The 14,103-nt window shown below is 46.1% G+C and overlaps 1 protein-coding gene across 3 annotated transcripts in view; it reads left to right on the plus strand.

Moving 5' to 3' along the window:
* Window positions 1–14,103, plus strand: part of Clec16a (C-type lectin domain containing 16A) — a 219,967-nt gene that overhangs the window by 54,964 nt on the left and 150,900 nt on the right. For 2 of the 3 annotated variants that reach the window (XM_052759465.1, XM_052759467.1), the window contains exon 10: window positions 5,299–5,530. In XM_052759465.1, the coding sequence (XP_052615425.1) occupies window positions 5,299–5,530 (232 nt within the window). The remainder of the gene's footprint in view (window positions 1–5,298; window positions 5,531–14,103) is intronic. The other variant, XM_052759466.1, reaches the window with a different exon arrangement.

The following is a 14,103-nucleotide window of genomic DNA, read 5'->3' on the forward strand; positions in this document are numbered from 1 at the left end:
CTCTCACAGGCATTCATTTGCTCTTGTTTGAATGCAAGACACAGTGCCAGGCAGGGCACTAGAGCTAGGCTCGGAATGGGAGGAAGATGAGAGAGCAAGAGATGAGGCTGGTCCCCTGTAGTTCTGATCACAGGTCCTAGGCTACTTCCCAGGAAGCATTGTCTGATATTATCTGTTGCCTATCTGAGGGCCCAGGTGCATGGAGCCTGGAGTGCCTGAGCTCTGCAAGTCTGTTCTGATTCCAGGTGAGTGCTGCATCCCTGCTGTTAGTGGACATAGCCCCCAATAAATTCTCCAGCCTTTTCAAATCATCTCCCTGATGTAGCTGCAGTCACACATTCTAGATGCCTGATAGGGCTTGGGTACAGCAGCTTCCTGTCCTTCAACCTCTCAGCATGGAACATGTTAATGCTGTTTGATGTCTGCTTGCTAGTCACCTTCTTCTGGAATGAGAATAGTCTTGCCACGGCCAGTAGCAAGTCAGATGCTGTGGTACCTTTGGTTACAGTTGGTGTAAACCTAGACCACTGTGGCCTCTGTGAGTTTTAGTCTCTGTATATATTAGATTCAAATGCAAAATGAGAACTAGAGTGTTGTTAGGTCAGGTCAAGCATTTGCCTGGCATGTATGAGCCCCTGAGTTCCATCCCAGCTCTACAAAAATAATAAATAAATTAATGAATAAATAAAAAAATCACAAGCTTTTGTTCTACATAGTACTTGCTTTTCCTGTTAACCAGTTGTGCACTTGACTTAAGCTGTTTATTGACTTATAGACCAGGTCTCTCCAAGTAGCCTAGGCTGGCCTTGACTCACAGTCCTCCTGCCTCAGCCTCCCATGTGCTGAGATTATAGGTATGTACCCACACCCATATCATGGCTTAGTCTCTTTCAGTGCTTCTGAAGGCTGGCCTTTTGGGTAGCATAGCAAGTGCTATGGAAAGGAGTGGAGGTCTGCTGGGGCCTGGTGCCAGGCTTTCTGGATTCGTTCTTCCTGTTAGAATGTGAGGTGACTGAAGGCAAGTGTGCAAAGTACTCAGAACAGTGTTGAGCTCAAAAATGTACTCACTAGCATTAGGGGAGAGGCATTCCCTGGAAAGAGTGACAGAAGATGTGGCTGCCTCTTGTACTTCTCAGCAGTCCTCAAGAGAGAAGCTGATGTGATGGCCGTTGGTGGATGTGGAAACTGAGGCCCACAGAGGGCATAGTTGCAAGCAGTAGCCAGGACTTGGCACTTAGCAGGGAGGTGGACCTGAACATGTGGTTCCCTCCTGGCTTTGCATTCTAGGACCTGTCAGTCTCAGCCCAAAGTGGGGGTCGTGCAGGTCAGTCAGCCGCTCAGGAAGTGCATTACCCAATGGGCCATCTCACTAACCTGGACCTCACTCTTTAGCATCTATATCCACTGTTCTCAACCTGTGGGTCATGACCCATGGGGGGGTCAAACAGCCCTTTCACAGGGTCACACATCAGATATCTGATATTTACATTATCATTATAATATCAGATATTTACATTACAATTCATAACAGTAACAAAATTACAGTTAGGAAATAGCAAGATAATTTTATGGTTGGGGGGTCACCACAACATGAGGGACTATACTAAAGGGTCTCAGACTTAGGAAGGTTGAGAACCACTGATCTCCATGGATTCCCACTCCAGCAACGGGGCTGACCAGAGTTCCATAACTCTTCCTCATCCATGGACCTTTAGATGTTTCTAGCAATTGCTAGATGACTGCATCTGTAAAGGCTTGAAATTTCCCCACTCCCTGCCCCCACCCTCAATACTTGGCTATCCAGAGAAGTAGATTCCCTTGGAAAGTTCTCAAATTCATTAATTTTTTTCTTTTTAAAGACAAGATCCAGTCGGCCCAGAACTCACTATATAGACCAGGCTAGCCACTAGCTAACTGACTCATAGAGCTCTGTCTACCTCTGCCTTCTGAATATTGAGATTAAAGGCATGCACCATTACACCCATCTGAATTCATCCTTTAAAAAACAAAAGCTTTTTTTTTTTTCCTTTGAGAATTTCACACGGTGATTTTGATCATAGTGAGCCCTACCCGTCCCCTCGCAGTAATTCTTGCAGGTGATTTTTCTCTTTGTTTTTCTTTGGATACTGGGAAGGCAAGGGTGGTGGTTGTGCTGCATGTGTATTGTTTGTTACTCTCTGCAGGAACTTCTCTCTGTCTGCCTTCCTTCCTCTCTTTCTGCTGCTGCCTTCTCCAGCCCCCACCCCCACCCCCGGCTCCAGAGTTCGGGGGATCCAGCCAAGAGTACTCACTCAGGCATGCTGGGCAAGGGTTCTACCACTGAACTGCAGGCCCAAATCTGAAGGAACTTTCTATCCATGATTTCATTTGATTCTAGAAGGCCAGAATTCCTCTGCATGAGTTTTAGACAAAGGAATGAGGCAGTTGTGTGGCTTCTGGCAGCCCCAGGCCCTTTATGTTACTCTCCTCTATTCTTGCCAGTTGTTCTGCTCGTTAGAGCCCTTAGAGCTTCGGGAAGACTTGCCACAGCCCTCCGTGGGGACCTCTGTCCTTAGCTTGTAGCATCCAGCTGTTGGTTGTGTGCTTTGGCCTCAGTGTTTGTGTCTGATAGCCGTGCTCTAATACTCACTGCAAGCAGATGTGATGGCTGGAAGCAAGCCACTTCATCTTGAGATCATCTCCAGGGCTGCACTTGATCACCCAGCATCTTGCTTGAGCTCTGATAGATGCTGTCTGTCAAGCAGTGCATGCTCAGAATGCCCATTTTTAACTCTGCAATATATTATCTGGGTTTCCTGGATAGTAGTAGAATCGTGCTTCAATTTATCTGTCATTTTTGTGGTTGAATAATCCAAAATGGGCAAATAAAAATGAATGTTTGTATTTGGATTCTAATTTAGCTCTCAAATGGGTTTTATTTTGGACATTATTGAAATTAATCTGTTTTCCTTGAGCACATTCCACTTATTGGCAAGGTACAGTGTCCCTCCCCCTCCAGAATATACTTGGTGGCTCTTGGGGCAAATTCATAAGATAGATAATCCATGCCAAGATAATGGAAAAGTTTATTCTAAAACTTGTTTTAAATGACAGATTGATGTCTGAACATTCAGAGCCTGGAAAGATAACACTTCAATCAAAATCCTGACCCAGACAAATCTATTTCCTTTTGTCTTTGCTCCTTTTTAGATGAGTGTATTTGCATGGATATACTACTTTTTTTTTCCTCCTGAGATGGAATCTTGTTCTACTCAGGCTGGCCTTAAGCTCCTGAGTTCAAGTGATTTTCCTGCCTCAGTCTCCTGAGGTGTGCACCCCATGTGCTCAGTATCATGCATATGCCCTACCCACCCTACCCCCTTTCTGGGAAGGATCTTTTGTGTAGACAGAGCTGTTGTAGCAGGAATCTTAAATGTTCTTATTAATAAAATCAAACCTGAGGCCAGTTATTGGGGTGAATGCAGGAAGATCAGAGAGACACAACAAGCCACAGCTTCCTCACCTCGCCGGATCCTCAGCTGGTCTTGTTTCCTCAGACTGGAGGCTTCTGAGTCCTTATCCAGAATGGGTCTCAGCTGAACTGCTGCTAGAAGCCTGAAAGCTTAACCAGCCAAATGCTTCTTGTTCCTGGTCCTCACGCCTTATATATCTTTCTGCCTTCTACCACCACTCCCTGGGATTAAAGGCTCGCTTTCTGGGATTAAAGGCGTGAGTCACCATGCTTGGCTGTATCCTTGAACACATGGATTTCTGCCTAGCTCTGCCTCCCAAGTGCTGGGATTAAAGGCGTGTGCTACCACTGCCTATCCTCTATGTTTAATATTGTGTCTGTTCTGTCTCTGACCCCAGATAAGTTTATTAGGGTACACAATATTTCGGGGAACACAATACCACCACAGGCTGGCCTTGCACTTGCATTGTAGCTGAGAATAGCTTTGAACTTCTGGTCCTCCTGCCTCCATCTCTCAAGTCCTGGCATTATTACGTGTGCCACCATCTCCAGTTTATACATACACATTTTAAAGTACTCTAAACATGAAACTGCAGTGGCTTCTGGGGAAGGTACTGCCATTTGAAGAAGCACTTGGGCTTTGGAGCTGACGGAGTCTCTGCAGTTCCAGAACTAGGAGTAATTGAACAGATTCAACCCTTCCAAGCCTTGATCTTCCTCACCTGTAAAATAAACCCATAATTTCTGTGTACCATGGTTATAAAGACATTTCTCTGAGACCTCTGCCTTTCTCTGCCTAGAGAAAACATTTTCCTTTGGAGCGGGTCTGACTTTGGCTCATTGCTGACACTTAGCAAGTTCCCTTACACAGAGAGCTGGCACATGACCAGTTTGCTTTTGTAATAGCAAGGCATGCTGCTATCCTCCTTCCTTAGACATGTTGCATTTTACTCACTACAAATAAAAGTCAATAAACTGGCCACAGTGATACAAGCCTGTAATCCTATTGCTTGGGAAGTAGAGGAAGAAAGATCAGGAGTTCACCGTTATTGTCTACTACATAGCATGTGTGAGGCCACTTGACACCTGTCTCAAACCTCCCCCTCTAAAAAATGTTACTAACAATGCCAGTTTGTTGTCACTGTGATAGCAACTATGCAGGTAGTGTCTAGATCTGAGGCTCTGCCACCTCCTGGCTTGGTGACCTTGGGAAGATCTTTCATTATTCCCAAGCTGCTTCCTCATCTATAAAGTGAGGACAGCAGTGCTGCCTCACAGGGTTGCTGGTGACTTTGAGTGAGATGATACAGTCTGAGCTCTCAGAACAGGTGGTACATACAGAGCACACTGGAATTTTTGCTGTGTGGACAATTGATGCTGGTGTGGTAAAAGGCAGCATTTCTTGTGCACATGTGTACATTCTGAAATGCAATACTAAGGAGGGGACCTACGGCCTCACACATACCAGGCAAGCACTCTATCACTGAGCTATATTCTAGGCCTTCCTTTTTCTTGAGATAGGGTCTCACTGAGTTGTTTAGCTTGTTCTGGAACTCACTCTGTAGCCCAAGCAGTCCTTGAACTTGAGATCATTCTATCTCAATCTCTTAAGCAGCCTGGATTATAGGCTTTCACCACCAGGCCTAGAATAGCAAGTCATAAATGGTAGCTGATGTTTTAGCCACTTCATAGTGAAGGAGAGTGTTGGTAAAAGTCCTGCCACCAACTCAGGAGTAGTGTTAATTGTTTTGGAAGTAACTTGCTAAGGCAGGACCTCTGGCAATTGTGAACATCCATTGAGATTGTAGCATCCCAGTTCATTCATTGCCTTTCTTGGACTCACCCAGGCCAAGCCCAGCATCCGGTGCTTCATTAAGCCCACTGAGACACTCGAGCGGTCCCTTGAGATGAACAAGCACAAGGGCAAGAAGCGGATGCAAAAGAGACCCAACTACAAAAACGTTGGGGAGGAGGAGGACGAGGAGAGAGGGCCCGCTGAAGATGCCCAGGAAGACGCTGAGAAGGCTAAAGGTACAGAGGGTGGTTCAAAAAGCATGAAGACAAGTGGGGAGCGTGAAGGTGAGTGTACCCGGGAATGGCCCTTTCACCCACGCCAACCCCTGCAGTCAGCGAGGCTTCTATGTCCTCTGTCTTCCTCCTGCTCTTTGTGTGTTCCCTGGGTGCTCTGCTCATCTCAGCACCTACCAGTGAACCTCATTCTGTCTGGACAGCCCAGCCATTCAGAGGCAGTTGTGGACTGTGTCACAGCAGACCTAGTGCAAGTCCTACCCCATGTGACCTGGAGCAAGATTTCCTACATGTAAAAAGATAGTCACACAGCATGGCCACTTTATAGTGCATTACCAGATTTAAATCACACAGTGCATTTGGCCACCTCAGAACAGTACCAGACCCTTAGGAAATGTTCTAGAGGTATTTGATGTTGCTGTGCTGTTGTTACTGTTGCCATCTTCATTCACTATTATGACTGCTGTTCTTACTCCTTGGGAGTATGATTTGTGTCCAGTGCACTATGGGAAGGGAAGGGAGCCCAGGTTTGGTAAGATGATATGTCTTTAATTGCTGATGGATCTTTGGAGTCACATGATTAAATACAGCCTCCATATTCTCCAACCGGATTTTACAAGTCCCATCTGTTCAGAGTGAGGTATAACTGTATGGTGTATATACCCTCGGTGAGCAGAAACCTGCCTTCTACTCTTGCCCTGGCAGGATTGATCCGCCTTCCTCTCTTCTCCTCTCTTGTGTAGCTGCTAAAACCCTCTGGAGCTGGAGAACATTTGGTCTGGGATTCAAAATACTTGAAAAAGCCTGTTGTTTTTATCTAGACTAGGCTCACGGCCACTTAGATGGAGCCTCCAGCCAGAGCCCTTGGGTGTTGGTGTTAATGGGACTGCTTGGTGGTGGTGGAGTCAGAGTTCTACTGGCTGGAGGGAAGATCCCACACCTCCTGGGACAAAAGCAACCTCTATGGAGCATCCCAATTGAGAGCTATGAGATTGGGGGAACATTGTGCTGACCAGCCTTATGGACCCTGGGGCTGGCAGTGGTGACTCTAAGCCTCCCAGTCCTATCCTAAGTGGCTGACACAGTCATGCAGAGCTTTGCACCAACCACTGACTAGGGCAGTGGTTGTCAACCTTCCTAATGCTGCAATCCTTTAATACAGTGCCTCATGTTGTGGTGACCCCCAACCATAAAATTACTTTCATTGCCTCTTTATAACTGTAATTTTGCTACTGTTATGAATGTAGTGTAAACATCTGATATGCGTGGTTTTCTGATATGCAACCCCTGTGAAAAGGTCATTCAAACTCCCAGAAGATCGTGACCCACAGGTTGAGAACTGCTGGACTAGAGGCTTGTTTGCTTTTGAGAACTGTGTGCTAGTCTACAGATAATGTGTACCCTGTCATCCCAGCCTGTTGACTCCCATAATGAATATCATGGCAACTGTCAGTGAATGCCATAATCATATGTCAGTGAGTCTTACCAAAATGTCCCCTGGTGGCCCAAACTTCCTAAGGCCAAGGGCTCTGGCTGCTTTTATTTATGTACAATGTGCTTTTTGGTTTACTTGGCATGTTTGGTTCCTGGAACCCTTTGCTGTAAGTATTACTTTGGTGGGAAGGTTGAGGGACAAACACAAGGTAAGTCATACTCACTGGCACTTGCTTATATTAGGTTATGTTAGGGATTTCACTAGCTGGGAAGAAAGTTATCAGCTCACACCCCAGGTCTAGCCAAGGTGCAGTGGCATAGGGCAGGATGGGTACATGGATGTCTGTATCTTGTTTTGCACACTGTGTTCTTGTCAATTTCATCTTGGAAAGATACTCCTGCTTTTGTTCCAGGCCTTTTAAGGGATGTTCTTCAGTCAGCCATGGCTGTGACCAGCAGTGGTATGGATAGGTCAGGTTTGGCCCCAGACCCTAATATAATTGTCAGCCAGATGACCCAGTCTTGATTGAAGCTGCTACATCCTTTAGGCTACTGGGCTTAGAGTGTGGGTCTGGCGCTGAGTCCTGCCTCTGCACAGGGGAAGACACTGTTATCAGCCACTAGGGTTTCCCAGGCTACCCAGCCAGATTGTGCCAAACAGGGCCCCAGGGTTTCCCCAGAGGCCAGCTGAAGTAGCTGACGCAGACTTCATAGCTCAGCCAAGCGTGGCTTCCAGTGACCCCCTGGCCATTTTGCTGCCCTTGTAGTTTCTCAAACACACTAAATCATTCTAAAACATGATGGGCTGTCATTTCCCACTCAGTTCACCCAAAATTATAAAGTGTCCACAGGCCTGGCCAGTGTACTGACATTCTGAAGCTTTCTAAAGGATGTATCTGATTTTTTAGTCTCAGATTTGAAGGTGCTGCTAAGGAATGTTTATCCTTATTCTGCATCTATGTTTAGACAAAAACTACAGCTGTTAAAATCCTGTCACTTGGAAAGGTGTCAGTTTCCTTCATTCTTATTGCAAACCAGATGTTCATTCATATAGCTTATGCAGGGACCCCTCGCCAGGCCTGGATCCTGTGTCTACAGTGGCTCTTTCCTAAGTTCCGAGTGTGTGTATCAGCAGTAGGGATGAGAGTGTTGGGCGCTGTGTCCCAGCTTCTCTTCTTCCCCCTTCTGTGCTGAGGTGCTGGGGCACTTGCTTCTTCCTTGTGTTTCTCCTCCTTTCATTGGGCCTGCATCTAGGAGGTGATTAACAGTAGCGTTGTGGCAGACACAGGTGTTGGCACTCACCACCACCCCCGTGTCTGGTGCCCCTGTTGAATTCTCTATATAGAAGGTAGGGTAAAGCAGAAGAGTAAAAGGGGGTATCTCACGAGTCACAGTTTGCCACAGCTTAATTTGAATGTGGCATCAATGGGTTTTTTATAACACGTAGCACCCAGAATTCACACTTCCTCTGCACTTAAACCCAGACAATGAAGGTGTGTGAAATGAATGTGTATCTCTACCCATCCTCCTCCATCCCCAGTATACAAAGAAATTTGCCATCCGTTGGTTCTTGAGTCCTGAGTGACTTGTTCCAAGGCCATGAGATCACCAGCACCTCCTTTCAATTTCTGCAGAAATGGACTGTTAAAGAAAGACAAAGGATGGCATCATCCCTTACTTAGCTGGAGAAGCTCTGCCCAAGAAGTCAGATAGCCCCAGCACATGCTTGTTTTTTAGCTGGCCCTTCAGCTGGAAGGGACAGCCATCTGCTTTTGGACTTGCTTAGAGCAGTATCTTAATAATGAGAGCTGCCAGAGAGATGGTCTCCCTCTACCTCCTCCTGGGAACAGCAGGCTGTGCTGCTGTTTGCCCATGGAACGAAAAAGGTTGGCTGGCTAGCCCGACCTTTCCAGCTCTCTTCCCCGAATCTCACAAGGGCCTGCAGTGAGGGCAGAAGGCAGCACTGATGGCACCTGCCTAGTCAGTTGGGGTTGGGGGTCCCTGGGGCTTTGATCCTCAGCTTTGCCCTTTTTCGAGATCTCTTCTGAAGTGAAATGGAACCTACCCTCATTCTTGACTTGTCTTTGAGATGTTCAAGTCTGAGTCCCAGTCCTGCCCTTGAGCAGCATGGTGATTTTGGGTAAGTTGACACTTTACTACACATGTTCCCCTGTGGAGGGCCTTCCTGATACTCAGCCTGAGGCTGTTACAGTGAGAATCCCCATGCTGCAGCAGTCTGCTGGTGACACAGTAGCAACCCAGCTTAAGATGGAGGGCAGAAACGCAGAGGACAGACGGGTACACTCTGGGCCTACACCCTCCAGTTTCTCCAGGCCTTTCTTCTTTCCTTCCTTCCTCTGTTCCTTGTGTATGTTCATGTATATGTCTCTGCATGCAGACCACAGCACACATGTTGAGGTCAGAGGACAACTTGGGTGTCTCTCCTCACCTTCCACCTTGTGAGACAGGCTTTTGTGTTTTGCCACTGTGTACACCAGACAAGCTGGCTGGCTAGAGAGTCTCCTGTCTCTGCCTCTTATTGCATGATGGGAGCATAGGCATTATAGACACAAGCTACTGAGTCTGGCTTTACATGCACTTTGAAGTGTGCAAGTCAGCAGTATTAAGAGTGCCTGTCTTGTGTATCATCATTATCTCCAGTATTCTTTGCATCCTGCAAAACTGAGGGATTTGAACTCGGGTCCTCACACTTGCATGACAAGTGCTTTATCCACTGAGCCGTCTCCCCAGCCCAGCAGGGCTCATTTCTGTCACTAATGAGTAAGATGAATGAACACCGATGGATGGGAGTGTGAATATGGGGGCTAATGGGAGAGAAAGAGACTTGGTGGGCCCAGGTTCTGTAGTGGAGAGAGTCTGCTTGTACTTTTCATGCAGACTTAACAGAAGAGTTGAGAGTTGTTAGGGCAAACCCTCTGAAAAACCCAGAAGACCACTCTGCCCTGCGGTACGAACAAGCGACAAGCAAAGGAGAGGTACACTCTCCTGCCTGCTCCTGCCATTGCCCTGGCCAAGTTCACCTTGAGACACTGCTCCAGAGCCAGCCAATCACAGCCCTCTCTGGTTACCTAGGTAACCAAGAGCATGTCTTTCCCCTTCCCTTGACCTTCTTGTGAAGGCCTTCCTCCCTCCCCCTCCATTGTCTGTCTTTCCGTGGTTTCTGGAATAGAGAATCCAGATTGCAGAAATCCTTGGATTGTGAAGCCAAAGACTACTGTGATATGCTGCCTGCCGTTTCCCCGAAAAGCACTTCCTCTACCAAATATTAATCAGATTGGGGTGTGCATCATCCTAGGCAAGTCAGGGAAATACTGCTATTGCTTGAAAAATCCGCGTGTCAGAGGCTGGGGGAGCTCCAGGATGTGGCCAGAGTTGTCATATCAAGAAATCAGTGTCTTTGTGTCCTGACCTTCACAGCTCTCCCAGTACTGCCGTCACTTGCATGGTACCTGGGAGATAAAGATGTCCTTGCCTGTTTGTGGTTCCTTTCTGTCTATCTTTTCTCTTTCTACTTCCTCCTCCACTTTCTTCTCTTCCTCCTCTTCTTCTGTTTCCTTTTTATTGTGGTAAAATAGTGGAAATTGAAACTTACTATCTCCACCTCTTTGAAATGCACAAGTCAGCAGTGCTACGGGGGCCCATCTTGTATATCCATCACTGTCATCTCCAGAACTCTTTACATTCTGCAAAACTGAGACTCTACCCCATTAAACAACTCCTATTCTCCCTACCTCCCACCCATGGCAACCACTCTTCTGTTGCCTGTCTTCATGGGCTTGACTACTCTCCTATAAGGACCCATATTGGAATCCTACAGGGGTTGAGGACATAGCCCAATTGGTGACAGGCTTGCTGAGAGCTTAACCTCCAGAACCCCTGCATTTTATTTTATTTTATTTATTTTTGAAAATGGCACTCTTGTAACTCCAGCATGAGGGAGGCAGAGACAGGCTGGCTCACTGGCCAGTCAGCCCAGCATACAAAAAAAAAAAAAAAGGACAGCTCGATGGTAGCTCACACCTTTAACCCCAGCACTCAGGAGACAGAGACAGGCAGATCTCTGTGAGTTTGAGGCCAGCCTAGTCTACAGAGCAGTTTCCAGGACAGCCAGGGATACACAGAGAAACCCTGTCTGAAAAAAACAAACGTAAATAGTACACTGGTGCTCTTACCATTCAAACAGTCTAGACATATACAAACTAGAAAAATTTGAACTACCTTTTCAAAGTATGGGAGGATTTCATCATCAAATAAATGCCTGAAATGAAAAGATAAATATAAAATAAACAATGACTATGGATTCAGCCGAGCTATCTGACAGAACCACATTAGAAAGTGGGAAGGAGACTGTCCAACCCTGCTCAGCCCTGTTTAGTCAGGATACTGACTGTGTACTCAACTGTGTGCTGGGTGCTGCTGGGAACACACTCAGCTGTGTGCCGGGTGCTGCTGGGGACACACACACTCAGCTGTGTGCCAGGTGCTGCTGGGGACACACTCAGCTGTGTGCCGGGTGCTGCTGGGGACACACTCAGCTGTGTGCCGGGTGCTGCTGGGGACACACTCAGCTGTGTGCCGGGTGCTGCTGGGGACACACTCAGCTGTGTGCCGGGTGCTGCTGGGGACACACTCAGCTGTGGGCCGGGTGCTGCTGGGGACACACTCAGCTGTGGGCTGGGTGCTGCTGGGGATAGAGTTTGGTGCTATAGACAGGGCAGAAAAGTAACCACTGGGCTTGTCTCTGCTGGGTTTGTCAGAGCTACCATAGACTCATGCTACATAGTTACTGCTTCCCTGACTGGAGCAAAGCTAAAAGAAAGATGCGCACATCTGTTCCTGAAGAAGTTCTCTTGAGTAGCAGGAGTAAGTCACTCCGCTTCCCAGTCCATGTAAGAGTTTTTATGTAAAGGTTAAATTTATTTCAGAAATCATTGTGTAAAACAATCAGACATGAAGAAAGCTTTTAGAATGAGCTTCTAAAATAAATAATTTAAATAGTTTTTTTTTATAGGAGGACAATAGCATTACTATAATAGTGCTAAATTTTCCTGTTCTAAAATTAACTCTCTCAAGATTGTTACTGATACATCTTTGTTTTTAAATTTTATTTTTATTTTTTATGTGTATGCCTGTGTGTCTCTGTGAGGGGTTGTACTAAGGAGTACAGGTGTCCATGGAAGTGAGTAGAGGGTGTCTGATCCCCTGGAGCTGGAGTTATAGGCGTTTGTGAGTCCCTCCATGTCAGTGCTGGAAACTAATCTCAGATCCTCTATACAAGTAGTATGACCTTTAAACTTATGAGCCAATTCTGTGCCATTTTCTTTTTAAAGAACAAGTTGAGGATTTTTTTTTTTTCCAAAATGCTTTGGACGAGCAGCTTTTCGTATTTTGAAATAAATATTCCAAATACTGAAAATAATGAGTTGCTCTCTTGGGGATGGGACCCAAATATAAATGTGAAATTCACTTGTTTTTCATATATTCCTTTTACACAGAGCCTGAAGAATTTTCAGTTTTCTGTATTTATTTGAGTAGAGGGTGGGTGTGGGTGGTGTATGCAGGTACATGTACCACACAGTATGTATGTAGAGGTTGGAGGACAGCTGTGGAGTGGGTTTGTCCTTCCACCTCTTTATGGGTTTTTGGGATTGAACTGCCAGGCTTATGTGGCAGGCACCTTTACTGCTGAGCCATCTCACTATCCCTAAAGATAATATTTTACCATGCTGTAAATAATGTTCACATGAAACCACTTTTCATAGTATGGAATTTCCCACATGATGCATTGTATCAGCTCTCAAAGGTTTGGATTTGGGAACCGTTTGAATTTTGCATGGTTGGATTAAAGACTGTGCTAAAGCACATCAGAAACTTGATACTTTAATTTTTTAAATTTCCATGAATTATTTTGTAGCAAAAACAAACAACAATGATGACAAAAAAAACCCCAAAAAACAAAAAAACAACCCTGTTTGTTTTTTTCTGGTGATTCTGGAGTGGGCCCAGGGCCCTGCATGCATGGGCAAGTGCCCACCCTGATGTGTGCCTCCTTGCCCCCAGAAGAGCTGTGGACTCTAAATGTCCTTGTTTAATGATGCTCACAGTAACATAAAGTTCATTGCAGAGTTCTTCAGTACCAGTGAAACATGTGCCTGTCCTCGCCCTGGGCATCTGGTATGAAAGGACCTTGTGAGCAGGCTTCTGTCTGGGCTTGCAAGAATGCTGTGGCCAGCAGGCTGGCAGAAGCAGGCTCCTCCCATTCTCACCATCCCCTCGGTCACTGCCTCTTCCTTTGGCTCAGATTTCTTCTGTTGTCTTCTTTGACAGTCGCCTTCTCTTAGCATCAGGGATTTCTGGAAGCAGTTCACGCGGATGGACTCTGCCACTCTTCCCTTGTCAGCGACAACACTTGTCTTAGCTGTCCACCACGTAAATCTTGTTTACTGTCCTGATGCACTCTTGAACCCTCCTGGGAGCTTTCCTTTCCTCGTAGTTCACTTTACAGCTTTACTGCACTTGAAGTGCCCCAGCATGTGTCCTAGTGTCCCAGAGAGACAGCAGGATAGACATACACTCTTGCTTACAGCCATGCCAGCACTGTTTCTTCAGGGGGCCTGAGAGACCAGCAGTCCAGGTCCCAACTTAAGATCTCCTCTTTGTGATCTCTCCCAGGGCCCTCAGTGTCAGGTGGACTCAGATGGTAGCAGTGGCTGTGCAGAGCTGACTGTATGCCAGGTTTCAGGACCTCTTAGATGCTTACTGACGGAGTTACCTTTTAAAATGCACATTACTAGATCTCTTCATTCATTATGTGTATGTTTGCAGAGATTTTGTATTTATACTGGTTTTGAGTATATAGTGGTAATTTTTCAAATGTTTTACTTAAAAATAATTTCAAATTTAAGAAAAGTCATGAAACAAAAATAGTATAAAGAATACTCTTTTACCCTTTACCCAGTTTCCTATTTGCTCTTTTCTACCTTTTGAATTTTTGTGTTCTCCCTCTGTCTTTGTCTCTGTCTGTCTGTCTCTGTCTCTCTCTATCCTCCCAACCCCTTGCCCAACACACACGCATGCACACACACACACTTGTTGAAGTCATCTAATAGCCTTTTCCTCCCAAAGCCTTAGTGTGTGTTTGCTAAGAACAAGGGGTTCTTAACCCCATT

This window comes from Peromyscus californicus, unplaced genomic scaffold, assembly GCF_007827085.1.
Source record: "Peromyscus californicus insignis strain IS unplaced genomic scaffold, ASM782708v3 Scaffold_3__1_contigs__length_106647218, whole genome shotgun sequence".
NCBI classification, from domain to species: domain Eukaryota; kingdom Metazoa; phylum Chordata; class Mammalia; order Rodentia; family Cricetidae; genus Peromyscus; species Peromyscus californicus.